This window comes from Sciurus vulgaris, assembly GCF_902686455.1.
Source record: "Sciurus vulgaris genome assembly, chromosome: 5".
Lineage (NCBI taxonomy): Eukaryota > Metazoa > Chordata > Mammalia > Rodentia > Sciuridae > Sciurus > Sciurus vulgaris.
In genome coordinates this window covers 171,390,115-171,405,721 of record NC_136465.1, presented here as the reverse complement: position 1 = coordinate 171,405,721, position 15,607 = coordinate 171,390,115, and the positions used below count along the sequence as shown (strand labels likewise).

The 15,607-nt window shown below is 56.3% G+C and overlaps 1 protein-coding gene across 4 annotated transcripts in view; it reads left to right on the top strand.

Moving 5' to 3' along the window:
* The window catches only part of PLA2G6 (phospholipase A2 group VI), a 43,871-nt gene that overhangs the window by 20,678 nt on the left and 7,586 nt on the right, over positions 1-15,607 (top strand). For 3 of the 4 annotated variants that reach the window (XM_079140714.1, XM_079140715.1, XM_079140713.1), the window contains 7 exons: positions 2,196-2,292; positions 3,259-3,441; positions 6,618-6,726; positions 7,671-7,832; positions 9,356-9,434; positions 10,379-10,542; positions 12,320-12,470. In XM_079140714.1, coding sequence (XP_078996840.1) covers positions 2,196-2,292; positions 3,259-3,441; positions 6,618-6,726; positions 7,671-7,832; positions 9,356-9,434; positions 10,379-10,542; positions 12,320-12,470 — 945 coding nt within the window. The remainder of the gene's footprint in view (positions 1-2,195; positions 2,293-3,258; positions 3,442-6,617; positions 6,727-7,670; positions 7,833-9,355; positions 9,435-10,378; positions 10,543-12,319; positions 12,471-15,607) is intronic. The other variant, XM_079140712.1, reaches the window with a different exon arrangement.

Here is a 15,607-nt window from a genome sequence, read left to right as displayed (position 1 = left end):
CAGACTCAGATGAGGAGGGCTTTCGTTCCCTGGGGCTTGCACCTGCCGTTCTGGCACCCGGGGGACACTACTGTCACCTGTGAGGTCTTGTCCCAGCTGGGATGAGCCTGCTTCCTTTTTTTTTTTTTTTTCCATTTTTGTTTTTGGTACTGGGAATTGAACCCAGATGCGCTTTCTCACTGAGCTTCATCCCAGCGCTTTTTGAATTTTTAAAAATTTTGAAATGGGTTCTCACTAAATTGCTCAGGCTGGGCTCGAATTTGTGATCCTCCTGCCTCAGTTTCCTGAGTTGCTGGGATTACAGGTGTGCCCCACCGCACCCAGCCTAAACCCTACTTTCTCGATTCTCCCTAGCACAGCCAGAATGGACTGGAACTTTCAGAAAGACTTGACCAAATGGTTACAGAAAATACCAACACCCCCAGTGGTCAGGTGGCCTAGTTGCGGGTTGTGACCTGAAAGGACACCAAGTGACAGGTGATGCTTTTCTGTACCCAGGGGGCTGGCACATACCTGGCTCTTGCTGGGCTCCAACCACCCCAGGCTTCTTTGTGCAGGCCCTATGTGCTCCCTGCTCGGCCCCCTCAGCCACCTCCCCTCTCTGCCCCCGGGCCATTCTCTGTGGGCCTGGCTTCTGAGCACCCAGGAAGATCCTTGCCCAGAGGACCAGGATGCCTCATGCTGTGGTTGAACCCAGCGGGGCGAGGGCTTGCACGCGGTAGCCGGCCGTGTTCCGCTCTAAGAATTGCGTGCTCTGTGTCCAGTTGTACTGACAGTTGCTGTCCTGGCTCAGACCAGCAGCCCCCTCTGCTTTGTCTTTGGATTCACTGAACTTGACCATAGCTGGGCTTGTGCCTGCACTCAGATGATGCGGTCCCTGTCCTGAAGGAAGGGAAATGTGCTGCCAGACAGTGAGAGGGCAGAGAAGAGGACACATGGGCTACCCTCTGAGTTAGGGAGGGTGTCCAGGTGCTGGGTCCAGGGAAGGCTTGTGGGGAGCTGAACCTGAGCCCGGCCGTGCGTGGCCCGCTGGAGCTGGAGCCCCTGAGACCTCAGGGAAGGAAGTGGCGCTCAACCCCACAGCCTGGAACTGGGCGCCTGGCCCTGGGGCGAGGGCTGTCGGGAGACGAGGCTCCAGTCCACTCTGGGGCCGACAGCACGTCGTGGCAGTAGCGGGTGGGAGTGGGAGCTGCCGCTGCTGGAGCCACTGGGCGCAGCGACCCAGAGAGCAGCCAAGTTAGCCCATCTTACGGACGAGGGGCCAGAGCCTCAGGTTGAGTAGCTCGCCAAGCCTTGGGGGTTGTGCAGGGGTGTGAAGCCCAGGCAGCCTGTCCCTAGTAACTGCTTTTGTTTTTTTGATAGTTTTTTTTTTTTTTAATTTTATTTTTATTAATTTTTATTTTTTTAGTTGTAGATGGACCCAATACCTTTATATTATTTATTTTTATGTGGTACTGAGGATCGAATCCAGTGCCTCACGTGTGCTAGGCAAGTGCTCTGCCACTGTGCCACAACCCCAGCCCTTATTTATTTTTTAATTTTTTTTAGATGCAGGTGGACACAATGCCTTTGTTTTGTTTATTTATTTTTATGTGGTGCTGAGAATCGAACCAGTGCCTCGCATTTGCTGGGCAAGTTCTCCACCTCTGAGCTATAACCCAGGCCCCTGCATTCATTTTTTTTTAACAGCTTTATTGAGATATAATTAGCATGCCCTATAATTCACCTATTTAAAATATGCGATTCAATGATTTGGATATTTTAAAATTAATTATTACTATTCAGCCTAAAAAAAGGAAGGAAGTTCCGCTAGAAGTTAATCAGCTTGAGAACGCTGCCGTCGAGCTGCGGGAGTTCTCTGCGGGTCTTGGTATCACCCTCTTACTTGATTCGTGGTTTGCAGCCCCCTCGCCCCTCCCCTCTCTGTGTGTCACCTTCACATTTTGTGGATCGTTTCTTGTGCCGAGCAGCAGCTCTTTGGTTTGACATAGTTCCATTTATTTGTTTTTGCCTTTGCATCCTGAGTTTTCAGTGTGGTATCCAAGAATCGTTGCCACGGCCAGTGTGTTGGCTTCATTGTGATTTTTAAGCAGGTGACACTGCCCCTCCTTGGTAGGCAAAGTCCTGAGTCCCCGGCCTCACCCAGCGCCAGACTGCCTGCCTCTCCTCACTGCTGGGGGCCCCTCTCCCTGCAGGTGCGCTGAGATGATCATCAGCATGGACAGCAACCAGATCCACAGCAAGGACCCTCGCTACGGGGCCAGCCCCCTGCACTGGGCCAAGAATGCGGAGGTGAGTGGGGCCAGGGCAGGACTGGGCCCCGTGTTCCTCAACACCTGCAGGCAGGAGGCTCCAAGTGCACCCGAAGGTGGCACGTCTCGCGGTGCCCCGTGGGAGAGAAGCCCAAGGAGAGGCAGAGTCCTGTCTCTGCTCTGCCGCTCACGGGCTGGTGCAGTTGTCCCCTTCGGCAGTTGTCCCCTTTGGGCTCAGGGCTCCTGCGGCCTGTCTGCAGTGTTGGAAGGTAGTGCTGAGACGTTCTGCGTGAATTGTAAAGTGCCTCACAAACAGTAGCTGTGCTGGTGGCGATGAGGATGCTGGTCAGCTGGCCCTGACGCACACCTGGCTGGGCGTCCCTTCTGTGTTCTGGCCCAAGCCGAGCTAGGGTGGGGGCCTCTGGGCTCATCACCAGGAAGCACAGCTCAGCAATCCACAGTGCCCCAGGCCCTGGCCTGCCCTGAGGCCTGCTGGGTCCGCAGGGGGAGATGCCAGCCTCGGACGGGACACCTTTTGGGCAGAAGTGTGGCGCCAGTGTGGCCCTTTCCTGCTTCCTCGCCTGCCATCACCACACCTGTGCAGTCGGGACTCGCAGTGCCATTTACACAGCAGAGAGTGTCTGGCACCAGAGCCCAGGCTCACCCCTCGGTTGCTCAGCTGCAGGATTGACTGAGTCGCAGGGATGTGGCTGCTGAGGCATCGCCCCCGGGGCTGCAGGAGCGCAGCAGTCTGGGACAGGCCCCGAGGGGCCTTGCCGGGAGGGAGCAGGATCCCTAGAAGGAGCACATCTGGCTCCTCGTCCCCTTGCTCCTGGGGTGCGATGGTGTGGGGTCCAGGGCCACCTCTGTAGCTGGGACCTGCACCTGAACTCTGGCTGCTCGAGCTTCCCAGGGGCCTCACTGCCTGAGGGCCTCTTGGGGAGGAGCCTGGTGCCCAGTGCTCCCCAGGTTCCCCTGCTGACCCCTCCTGGCCCGTGCCCCTCAGATGGCCCGGATGCTGCTTAGGCGGGGCTGCGACGTGGACAGCACCAGTGCCTCAGGGAACACGGCCCTGCACGTGGCCGTGATGCGAGGCCGCTTCGACTGCGTCATGGTGTTGCTGACCCACGGGGCCAACGCAGGAGCCCGCGGCGAAAACGGCAACACCCCGCTGCACCTGGCCATGTCGGTGAGCCCTGCCCGCACCTGGCGCCGTCCCCCTGCCCGCCTCTGCGTCAGGGCTGGCTCGCAGCCCCCGGCCCCTCCTTTCCTCACCCACTCACCGTCTGCCCCCCATTCAGGGCTCCGTTCAGACCCTGCTTCCTCCCTCAGGAAGCCTTCCGGGATCTTTCTCAGCCCCAGATGACATCTCCCTCCTCTTCCTCCACTGACTTTTCCTCCTGGACCTCAGAGCCTCGCACGGCACCAGGGGAGCTCACCCCTGGCCGCCAACAGCTATGATCTTGGGCAAGTCTTGTCACTTGTCAGCTTTGATGTCCTCTCTGAAAAATGGGGTGTCACTGCCCAGCCAGGAGGTAGCTCTGTGCGGAATGTCTGATGACACAGGCAGTAACTGGCAGGTAGTGGCCACCCCACCGGTCAGTGCTGCTGCCCTTCAGACAGGGAAGAATGTCCTCCTGCAGATCCATCTCCCCAGGGGCCCGTAAGCCCCGGGACAGCAGGGCCTGCGGATGCTGCCGGGCAGCCATGGTGGTGGTGTGAGGACGGCACGTTTATTGGTTCATTGAAGACGAGGAGGGGGAGCGATAATTCCTGCCCTTAGAGCCCCAGGCCTCCTCAGACTCTAGCATGAATTTATTCCTCGGGAGGAGAAGATACTGTGTTGCAGGCGCACGTGTGTGGGTGTGGGTGTGGGTGCACGCTAGCCACGCGCTGCTACAGAGTCCATGTGAACGTACGTCTGCTAGTGACTCGGCACAGGCAAGGCTCCGGGGACTCTAAAAGAAAGAGTCAGGACAAATTCAAAGATATCCTGTTTTGTACCAAAGGTCATAACTGCAGCAGAGACATTGTTGCCTAAGAGACTAGAACTATAAATAAGACTGAACATTTTTAGCTCTTGAAGGGGCCCTTGGAATGATCTAGTTAAGCAGTTCTCGAAGGCGAAGTCTATGTGGTCTGTTTGGTCCCCTTATACTCTTTTAAAAATATTGATGATCCCAGAGACTTCTCATTTGTATGGATTTTGTCCAGCTATATTTGCCACTTCAAAAGCTTAAAGACATTTTCAAAATATTTATTAATTCATTTAAAAACAATAATCGTGGGCCAGGAGTGTGGCTAATGGTAAAGCACTTGCCTAGTGTGCCTAAGGCCCTGGGTTACTCCCCCAGATCCCCAGCACCAAAAAAGAAAAAAATAAGTAAATTAAAGAAACAGCAGTAATGAACCAAGCACATGCTAACTAACATCAATAATGTTTTCATGGAAAACCAACTCTGTTTTCTGAAACAAAAAAATAATTGGTGAATGAGAAGAGTTGGTATCGTCATACATTTTAGTGACTCTTTTTAATGCCCAGCTTCTGCTATACCTGTTCTCAAGACACTATGTACTTAGTTGAAGAGTATGAAGAAAATCTGGCCTCACGGGCATAGAGTTGGAAAAGGTATGTGTTGGTACCTCTTCAGGGATTGCAGATATTCTTTGATCTTATGCCAACACTGCAAAAGTGATGGTTTCTGACCCAGTTGCAGTGGGCAGCCTAAACCACCTCTATGAACTATTCAGACCTCGTTGCACTGATGTCCACTGGAAGCTGTGTGCCCTGCACAGGTCCTTCACTCACACAGCTTCCTGCGTCAGCCTTGGGAAATGTTGTTCCCTGAGATTGCATAGCTTCCAGCGTGGACCTGTTTTGTTGTACAGTACAGCTTGAGCATCCCTTATCTGAAATCCTTAGGACCAGAAGCATTTCAGATTCAGTTTTATAAATTTTGGAATGTTTGCATAGACTTCACCTTTTGGGTATCCCTAATCTGAAAATATGAAATTGTCCAAAATATGGATCTTTGAAGTACAATTTCAGATTTTAAAGCATTTTGGATTTCATATTTTCAGATTAGGGGATGTTCAACTTTGTGTCAAAAACCTCCATTTGTAAATCTCACCACCAACCTTGTTAGGAAAGTCTTTAAATTGGGGGAAGCTGTCCAGCCCATCCTGATACATTCTGGTTTTCTAAAATTATTACTTTTTCTTGGAAGTTTCAACTTTATTATGGAAAAAGATTTTCTTGAAGCAACAGGCTGACTGCATTCATTTTTTGCGGAAAATGTCTCCTGAATGTCTACGGCTGAATGCTCCTGGCTTATCGGTCAGTCATTCCAGTAAAAACAATGCCCGTGATAAAAGCAGCTAGTTGGACTGGTAACCGAACAGCCGTGCAATTCTTACTGCTTTATCAAGGTCATTCTTAAATGAAGCTAGTTTATTTAGTTAGTTATTTTTTATTTTAGTACCTGAGTGGGTCGCAGTGAAGAAATCTGTGCTGGCTGTTTAATGCCCTCTCCCCCGACCCTTGGGTACTGGGTATTGAACTCAGGGCACCCAACCACTGAGTCATGTCCCCAACCCTATTCTGTATTTATCAGTCACCGTCCTGATGCTCTGGTCACTTCCACGCCCTCTGTTTGGGCACATCCATCAGCCACCTTTTCAGTTGTGGACTTAATTTCTTCTTCAAACTGGCTTGCTTTTAACCGTTACTTAAATTTATTTGGAAGGCAAAGCTTTATCACTAGTGTAAGTGACAAACCAGTGCCACACATAAAGGGAAACTCAAAAAGAAATATGTTAACTAGTAGTTAAAACGCACACATATTCTCCTGTACCCAGATGAGTCCTAATGGAACGTCAACCCCGTTTGTGAGACACTGCTTCGTTTTGCAGGCAGCCTGTCCGTTGGTTTGTCCTGTGCAGCCACGCCGTGCCCACCCCTCTGCTCAGCCACCCGTGTCGCGCAGCACCATGGAGAGAGGCTGGCCCTGGAGGCAGTGTGCTCAGTGTCCCTGGACTCGATGGGCAGGGCAGCCTTCCTGGTCCTCAGTCACCCTCTCCCTGTTCCTCCTGAAAGCTACCAGCAGCTGGCTCTTCCCTGTTCCCAGGGCTTCTGGTTAGGGTCATAGGTGCATTTCTTCCCTGGAAGAGGAGCTGGGGCCACCCCCAGTTTCTGAGTTCTCAAGCCTTCTCCTGGGGGCACGTTGAAGCCCATTTGTAGGGTCTGCTCTTCGCTGCAGGCGTGGGAGAGCCAGGGGCCAGGAGGGCCCTGGTCTCCACGGCGGCCGAGAGACCGCTGAGTTGGCTCCGTTTCCTGAGCTGTTGCCTGTCCACTCCCCTCAACAGAAAGACAACGTGGAGATGATCAAGGCCCTCATTGTGTTTGGAGCAGAGGTGGACACCCCAAACGACTTTGGGGAGACTCCTACACTCATAGCCTCCAAGATCAGCAAACGTACGTGTCTGCCCCACGGGATCGGAATCAGGCAGGGTTAGGGCTCAGATACTGAAAAGGAGGAAGTTCCAGCCATGAGGCCCCAGCCACTCCCTACCGAGAGTGGCCTGAGCACGTGGGACTCAGGGAGCCTCCTTCCCCCAAGTTGGGCCCTGAGCGCTAGGTTCAGGCCCACCTGGGCCTGCCGGGCTAGGGTCCTGTTCATGCACCCTGGCCCATGTCAGGATCTTCAGGCTCCCAGGGTGGTTGGGGACGGGTAGGTGGCAGCAGAACAGGGTGGGATTAGTGCATGCGCTGCACTCACAAGGCCGGTGCATGCCCTGTGTGTACAAGCATGAGCATGCATGTGCTGCGCTGCACAAGCCCTGCGCCTCCCCTGGTGGGCACCAACGCACACGTGCCTGCGCTGCACCCGGCCCACCTGGCTCAGCTTCAGAGCTGGAAGAGGCAGGTCCTCCTCCCAGAAGCCTGGAGCCCCTCGGAGAATGGAGGGTTTTAGGGAGCTGCGGGGTTACCAGGGTGTGCGCCTGATTGTGTGTGCGTGCAGATGTGGTGCTGTTTCCCACTATCCGTCCTCCGATGGGCTGGCTGGCTGGCTGGTTATCCCTTTCGAGCTCTGAAAGGAACCGTCCACTCAGCATTTTTGAGAGCTGCTGATTGTGGAGGTGGGAACCCTGCTCTCTTGGAAGTGGAAGTAGAAGGGAAGAGGGGTTCCCCAAAATAATCCGGCAGGGGGACTCTGCCCTCCTCCTGCCACTCGCCACGGTCAGCCCCAGCACCTTCCCTGGCCCCAGGAGCCTGCTTTGAACAAGGCAGACGGGCAGTGCACACTGTCAGGGTGCTCCACCCACGTTCGGGTCGCCCAGTAGGTGGGCTGGGTCCATGTGGAAGGAGGGGCCTCTTGCATGTTGACACCTCTCTGTCCTCTGCCAAAACATGACAAGTTGTCACCAGGAAGGCGCTCTTGACTCTGCTGAGAACCGTGGGGGCCGACTACCGCTTCTCACTCATCCAAGAGGTCCCCACGGAGCAGGGTTCCACGGCATCACATCACCCCTTCTTCCTGGAAAGAGCGCAGCCCCCGCCGATCAGCTTAAACAACCTAGGTAGGCCGCTCCCTGCCTTCTCTGTAGCAGTGCCGGGCCGGGCCGTGGATGCAGGCCTGACTACACAGAGACAGGCCCAGGGTGGAAGTCGCTGCAGGCAGCAAGGGAGGATGGGGTGAGATTTAGCTAACGCAGGCGGACAGCAGCCGGGGCTCCCCCTGGCTGAGGTCCCACAATCTGCCTCTGAGAGGATGCGAAGGCACAATCTCAGTTGGGTATTTCCCATTGGCACCCATGAAGTGGGCACTCTCAAGAAGGGCCTTCTCTTTTCCCCGTGGAAAGTGAGGAGAGCTGAGAGGGGCCCAGGGCCCTGGCCCTCTGGCTTCAACTCTATCATTGTTTGATTCTGTACAGCGTGAGGCCCGGTCTGCCCCCTGCTGGCCCCATAAGTGACCTACAGGCTTTTGAGTGTGACCAGGCAGCCAGCACATGTTCCTGGGCATCCTAAGTATCCTCAAAGACAGCCCCAAAGGAGACCAGGGTCCTGCTCTGGGCTTTCTGTGACCTGGTCCATTTCAGGGACCTAGGTTGTCCCTAAACAGAGGGCAGCCAGGATCAGCTGGCCAGGCCTGGGGCCCTGGAGGGGCACAGCAGTGGCTGCCTCTCTCCCCATCTTCGCCTCTCCATTTTGCAGGCAGGCAGTCACCCAAGCCAGGATGGACAGTGGGCTTGGGCTGTGGCAGCAGATGGGCGATGCCTGAGTCTAGAGGGCGCGGTGCTCGGCTTGGCCTCCTTAGCCACAGCTCTTGTTCCTTCTCCTCTCTGCCAGACACACTCCTCCCCTCCGGCTCCCCAGCCTCTGTCCGCTGCCCTCCCGCCGCCTGTCTCCTGCTTGCCTTGGCTGCTCTATAGAACACGCCCTGGTGCAGCCCGCCTCCCTCGCTGCCAGGGGCTCCCTGCAGTGGCAGTGGGCTGTTAGGGTCATGATCACATGGTACTGCTGGGCGGAGCCACTGGGACTGTCCTGTTTTTCAGCCTGCTTGTGGGCCTTGGGCACAGAGGAAGTCTGAATGGGTGGGCCTGACCCCAGAGGCCCCTGGGCACAGGACAGACCTGGACCAGGACACAGGCAGTACAAAGGCTTTGGGATGTCTCCCTTCATTCACGTAGGTCAGCTCTAGGCAACACCCTCCACAGCCCTTTTGGCTAAGTGACTCTGGGCTTGTCATGGAGCCTATTGGGCCTCTTTGGATCCTGCACTGGCTATAGATTGGGACTGAGCCTCAGGCCTCAAGGTGGCTGTTAGCATGAGCTGACCCATGAAGAAACGGGCACATCAGGGGAGTTCGTGCCTTGGGGTTTCGGGAGGAGGACACCGAGGAGAATCTGGGAGCAGATGGGCCGAGTGGGGAGCCCTCCCCAGAGCAGTGGGAAGTCCCCCTGGCAGGCCTGCAGCCTCTAGTTTAGCAGGAGGTAGACGATGGGGCACTGGGGTCAGGGCTCAGCTCTAGATTTGCTCTAGGGACCCATGGGGCACAGGGCCAGGGACCTGCTGGCCCCAGTGCACGCCCTATGCCTCGCAGAACTGCAAGACCTCATGCACATCTCCCGGGCCCGGAAGCCGGCTTTCATCCTGAACTCCATGCGGGACGAGAAGCGGACGTGAGTGCAGCGTGGCGGGGGACCCCCAGCAAACCTGTCTGGGCGCCCCAGCAGGCTCGGGCTTTGACCTTGTGCCCATGCACCCTGTGAGGCAGCTCTTCTGCTTCTGCAGTTTGTGGCAGAGATCACGTCCTGGGTGCCTGTGGTGGCTTATTAGTGACATGGAGTAGGGTCTGGGGACAGTGCAGTCATGCAGCTGGGTGCTGGGGCCAATGCAGTGCGGTCTCTTTCCTTTCTACCCTGACGTTGTCATGGTTTGGGGGCACTGGGCCCCCTCTGGAGAGATCCCAGCCACCACTTTCCCTGCGTCCACCTGCTCCCTCGCCGCCCTCCACACGTCCGTGGCTGCCCGGAGGTGTGGGCACAAGAGCAGGCCTAGGTGAGGGCCCAGGGGAGGCGGCCCAAGTCCCACCCCTAGCACAGGCCCTGGTGCTTAGAGCGAGCGCCAGCCCAAGGGCCCTCCGCCTCGGGAACACCTTCCTCTGCTCCTCGTGGTGTTCCTCGGGAGGCACGGGCACCTGGCTTTGCAGAAGCAGAGCCTGAGCCTCTAGGAGAGGAGGGGACTTGCTCAAGGCACAGCATGGAGGCTCACGCCCGGGCCTCTCAGAGCCACGTCTGTCCTGCTGCTCTCGGGCGCAGCCCCCTGCCTGGCCCACAGGGAATGTGCTCTTACCATCAGGTGCGGCTCCTGCTCCCAGGCCAGCAGCCAGACCTTGTGGCTGTCGCCCTTGTCTGAGGTGTTAGCATCCCTTGGACAGCCACTCGTGCCCACGGCACCCTGGATGCAGCGGGTCCTGGACCCACACCTGTGCCACCAGCATCCTGGCCCCCCACGTGCCCCGCCCAGGGAGGCTGTTGGCAGCCTCACTGGCCTTGTTCTGGCCGGCACTGCGGTGCACTGCTGGGGGCCGCGCCGACTGCTACCACTGCTGTCCTCACTGCAGCCACGACCACCTGCTCTGCCTGGACGGAGGGGGCGTGAAAGGCCTGGTCATCATCCAGCTCCTCATTGCCATTGAGAAGGCCTCAGGCGTGGCCACCAAGGACCTCTTCGACTGGGTGGCGGGGACCAGCACAGGGGGCATCCTGGCTCTGGCCATTTTGCACAGTGAGCACAGCCCTGGGGGCGGGGGTGGGTGGGCAGGGTGGGCCCCAACCTGACCTCACAGGCCAGTGCATTGGCAGAGCCTTGCAAAAAGGTGGTGGGCTCTGCGGGGGCCGAGGGTCCCGGGCTGGAAGGAGAAGGCTGGGCGGGGGTGCAGTTCAAGGGCCCTGCCCAGCCCCAGAAGCTTTGGCTAGTGTGGGACACCGTGCCATGCAGCAACCTCTGCCACCCTGGCACCCACCACCCTTGCACAGTGGGCAGTCAGGAATGAGGAGCCACAGAGTCAGAGAAGGCCAGAACCCTGGTGTGCCTGGGAAATTAAGGTCCCAGGCAGAAGGGTGGCCCAGCATCACATGGCTCGTCCCTAAATTGCTCGGGCCAAAACAGTCCCCTACACTCCCATTATGTCCCCTGCATCCCAGGCCACAGGCCACTGACCCTATCTCCTTCCACGCAGCCCTGCAGAGGTGACAGGGTGCTTGGCTTACTGGACAGGCCACAGGTAGGCCCACATCGCCACTCAGTGGCACCTCTGTGGCGCTATTTGAGCTGCATGACACTGGCTGGGACAGACATCCCAGGTCAGGGCCAAGCTGCAGCTGGGCACGCGTGGTCCTCAGCCTCTACATCCCCAGTTGGCACTCCCTTGCCCTGGTGCTGGGCAGCACTTCCAAGGCAACTTCCAAATCCAGATCCTGGTGACCCAAGGCCTGGAAGCAATAAGGGAGGACTCCTCCCCAGGGTAGGGACATCAAGGCCCATGGCAGGACCTGTGCAGGGTGCTGGGGATACAGAGCTGGGTCCCCATCTCAGGGAACCCAGTCAGATGGGTACAGGCATCTGCGCATCTGCCAGGCCAGGAGAGGAGGCCAGGCTGGGTGGGGCAGGGTGCTGTAGGAACACGGGCTTCACCTGCTTGTGATGCTGTTGAGCTGCTTCCTGGGGCTCCAGCAGGAGGGCGGTCACGTGGCAGGTTGCAGGGCACATCATCCTCAGCAGTTTTGGGATAGTATTGAAGTTCGTTTTGAAAAGTCTCCCCATAGTCTCGTGAGGTGGGCAGTTGGGGAAGCTGAGGACCAGATAAGGTCACCCAGTTAGTTGGGGCAGAGGCAAGTCTGGTGTCTAGCCATCTGCCAAGCTCTCTCCCCTGGCCTTAGGGGCCCCGCGTCCCCTCTCTGGTCCTCTGTGAGAGAAGAGCCATCTCGGGACCATCCCAGCCAGCAGGGCATGAGACTGGGCCAGCAGAGTGGGCGGAGGTCCCATCCTCTCTGGGAGGACCACTTTCTTCAGGGACTGTCTTCCTACATCCTGGGTCTTCAGACTCCCAGGAGCTGTGGCGGGGGTGTGGGCAGCTGCCTGGAGAACCTCACCTGGGGAGAAGCCCTGCATTCAGCTGGCCCCCAGCTCACACCCCTGCCCGGCAGCTTCCCTTGACCTTGTCCGCCCTGGAGGCTCAGAGGACAGGGCTGCGCCTTCTTTTCTGTGATACACAAGGTAGATCTACCTTTAAGCTTTGAGAGTCTTTCTGTAAAGAAAATACCACAAATCATGAAGACACAGTGAGGTCCAGAGCCTTGGGCCTGGGGTAGGCTGCTTTCTGTCCACGCGGGGGGGAGGATGTCAAGGAAGGGTCCGGAGGCTCAGGCGCAGCCACCCCCTGGAAACGCACCAACGCCCGCTGCCTCCTCCACGGCCCCCAGGGCTGGCGTGTGGGGCGTTCTCTTCCCGTGGGAGGCTCTGTGGGCCTGGGTCTCCCTACCTCTCCCCTCCCTGTTCCTAGGTAAATCCATGGCCTACATGCGTGGGGTGTACTTCCGCATGAAGGACGAAGTGTTCCGGGGCTCACGGCCGTACGAGTCAGGGCCCCTGGAAGAGTTCCTGAAGCGGGAGTTTGGGGAGCACACCAAGATGACTGACGTCAGGAAGCCCAAGTAAGAGCAGAGGGCCCGCCTGCTCTGCCTACAGCTCTGACCCTGCAGCCTCAGGGGGGTCTCCTGGTGAACACCCGCGCCCTGCAGGGGCAGAGGGACGCTGCCAGGAGGGCTGGACTCTCATTGAGCTCACGTGCTCTGGGGACAAAGGCGGGGCCTACCCCGTGGCCTGGGCTGTCTGGAGAGAGCCCGGGCCTCCCTTAGGCTGGATGGAGGCACGGTTCTTGCTGCACAGGCCAAAGGAGCCCCCGGCCTTCCACAGTAGGTGGCTGGACACTTTCTTGCACTTCAAATAGCGCTTGCCCCATATTCAGAAGTGGGGTGCCCAGCAGACGGCTGTGGTGCCATCTTGGGTTTAAGGCCCACAGACTGGAACTTATAAATAAGGCCAGGGCTTCAGGGAGAGTCACACACAGGAAGCATTTGTTCGGAACGCCTAAACCCCAGGAGGGTCATCCCAGGACTAAGCAAAGCATCCTGACCTTCCCCTGGGGCTGACCTGGGGTGAGCCTTGGGCAGGTCTGGACCCCCTTCCTGAGCTCAGGGTGCGGCAGGGGAAGGAGGAGGCGAACAGCAGGGATTTGCCTCTGGCTCCTCCACAGGGCTGGGTCCCGGTGTCCTCCAGACTGACTGTCAGGCTCAGCCCTCTGCCCCTACGGAAGCCTCCCTCAGTTCACCCAGCCTCAGTTCACCCAACTTCCGTGACCATCACATTCTGGTGGGGTGGGGGAGAGTGCAAGCACGCCAGGCCCTCCTGTTGAGGGCGGCAGCCACGCCCTTTGCCCTTCCTTTGCTGACACTTGTCTGATGTTGTCCCCACCCACACAGCCTGGCCCAGGGGCTGTGCTCTCCCCCACAACTGGTAGATGGAGGGGGAGGAGGGATGCACCTGGGAAATGAAAAGGCTGGGTGATCAGTAAGCTGCAGAACAGCAGCCAGGCAAGGCAGCGCCACGGCTGCAGAGGTTCCAGGAGTTTGCAGCCCGCCCCTGGTCCATGCTGTGCTCCCCGCTGCAGTAGGCCCGTCACTAGGCTGGGAGCTTGGAAGGCAGGGACGTGACCCTCTTGCTTTTCTCTGTATCCCTGACGGAGGATGAGGTTGTCAGGGAGGCCTGCCTGGAGGAAGCAGGTGGGCTAGGCCTGGAGGGTAGGGAGGATTTCCTTCCTTAATAAGGCTTCTTCCTTCCCCCATGAGTCTTTGCTGCGGGTTTCTCCCAGAGAGATGGGACACTGGCCCGGCTGATTCGCATCCAAAGGCTGAGCCCCAGTGCAGCTGGCATTGCCATGTGTACCTGTTAGTGCCCCGTTAGTGTTAGCCTTTTGTCCCCTCTGGGTGGTGACACACATCCTGCTGGGTGCTCTGCAGAGTTGCTGTGCATGTGCACGAAGTTCCTCCTCTGTGTTCTGGGAGAGCCCTCAGCCCACCTTGTTAGAGAATGATACAGTCTTTCACGAAAAGTGGGTAGGAATGTAGCTCTGGGGAGAGCGCCTGCCTCGCCTCTCTGAGGCCCTGGGTCCATCCGTAATGCACAGGGTCCATCCAATCCGAAAAAAGGAAAGGTGGAAAATGCAGAAAGCAAAAAAAAGATCGATTTATTAACCAAAAGATAATGTTTTCAAAACATTTTTGTTATTTTATTCTAGACATTTTTTTCTTTTTCTGGTGAAATAAAACATACATTTAAAAAGCACGTATATATACATAGAGAGCGGGGCATGGTGGCCCAGCCTATAATCCCAGCGACTGGGGAGGCTGAGGCAGGAGGATTCTAAGGTTGAAGCCAGCTTCAGGACTTGGTAAGACCCTGTCTCTAAATAAAATATAAAAAGGGCTGGGATGTGGCTCAGTGGTTAAGTGCCTCTGGGTTCAATCCCCAGTACCAAAAAAAGAAAAAGAAAAATTCTAAAGAAAGCAGCCACATCCCTCCAGCCACGTCTGAGCCCCGCCCATCCCAGCCCCTCCCTCCGGGCTCTCCAAGTGGGCGGGAAGCTGGCCTCCTAGCTTTTCTCTCCTTGGCCGCCGCCAAGGCAGCCCTGAGGAGCCTGGTGTAGTTTTGCCTGCCCCTGGTTTGGATGGGATCTTTGTTCTCCCCTCTGCCCCAGTTACTCTGCCCACCTCCGTCCTGCTGTTTCCCTCGTCACTTGGTGGGCTCCATCTTGCAGGCCTCGCCCCTGGTTTCTCCAAGTGTCAGCTGCACGCGAGTTTCCCAGGCGCCTGTCCCAGAGCTGCAGGCCCGACTCTTGAGGCTCCACCTGCCCGGCAGTCCCAGGGCACCTGCTCTGCCCCTGGCTCACACTGGTCGCCACCCTGCTGGTTGTCTTTGTGGACGCGAGGTGTCCTGATCATTAGTGAGGTGACACTCCTTTTCATACGGTTAAAGGTAATGTGGATTTCTGGTTTTGTCAAGTTCCTGTTCAAGTGTTTTGCCAGTTTTTGGCCTTGTTGGGTTGTGAGTTCTGAGTTCTGAGGTTGATTAACGAGGTTGCTGTCTGTCTGTCTTTGATGGTGCTGGCATGGCACCCAGGGCCTCCCCCGTGCTAGGCAAACGCTACACAGAGCCACAGCCCAGCCCTGTATTTTTTTTTTTAATTTATTTTTATTGTAAACAAATGGGATACATGTTGTATCTGTTTGTACATGGAGTAACAGCATATCATTTGTGTAATCATACATTTACACAGGGTAATGAGGTTTGATTCATTCTGTTATTTTCCCCTTCCCCCCCACCCCTCCCACCCCTCTTTTCCCTCTATACAATCAGTCCCTCCTTCCTCCATTCTTGCCCCCCTCCCACCCCCCATTATGTGTCATCATTCGCTTATCAGTGAGATCATTCGTCTTTTGGATTTTTGAGATTGGCTTATCTCACTTAGCATGATATTCTCCAATTTCATCCATTTGCCTGCAAATGCCATAATTTTATTATTCTTTATAGCTGAGTAATATTCCATTGTGTGTGTGTGTATATATATATATATATATATATATATATCACAGTTTCTTTATCCATTCATCAATTGAAGGACATCTAGGTTGGTTCCATAGTCTGGCTATTGTGAATTGAGCAGCTATGAACATTGATGTGGCTGTATCTCTGTAGTATGCTGATTTTAAGTCCTTTGGGTATAGGCCGAAGA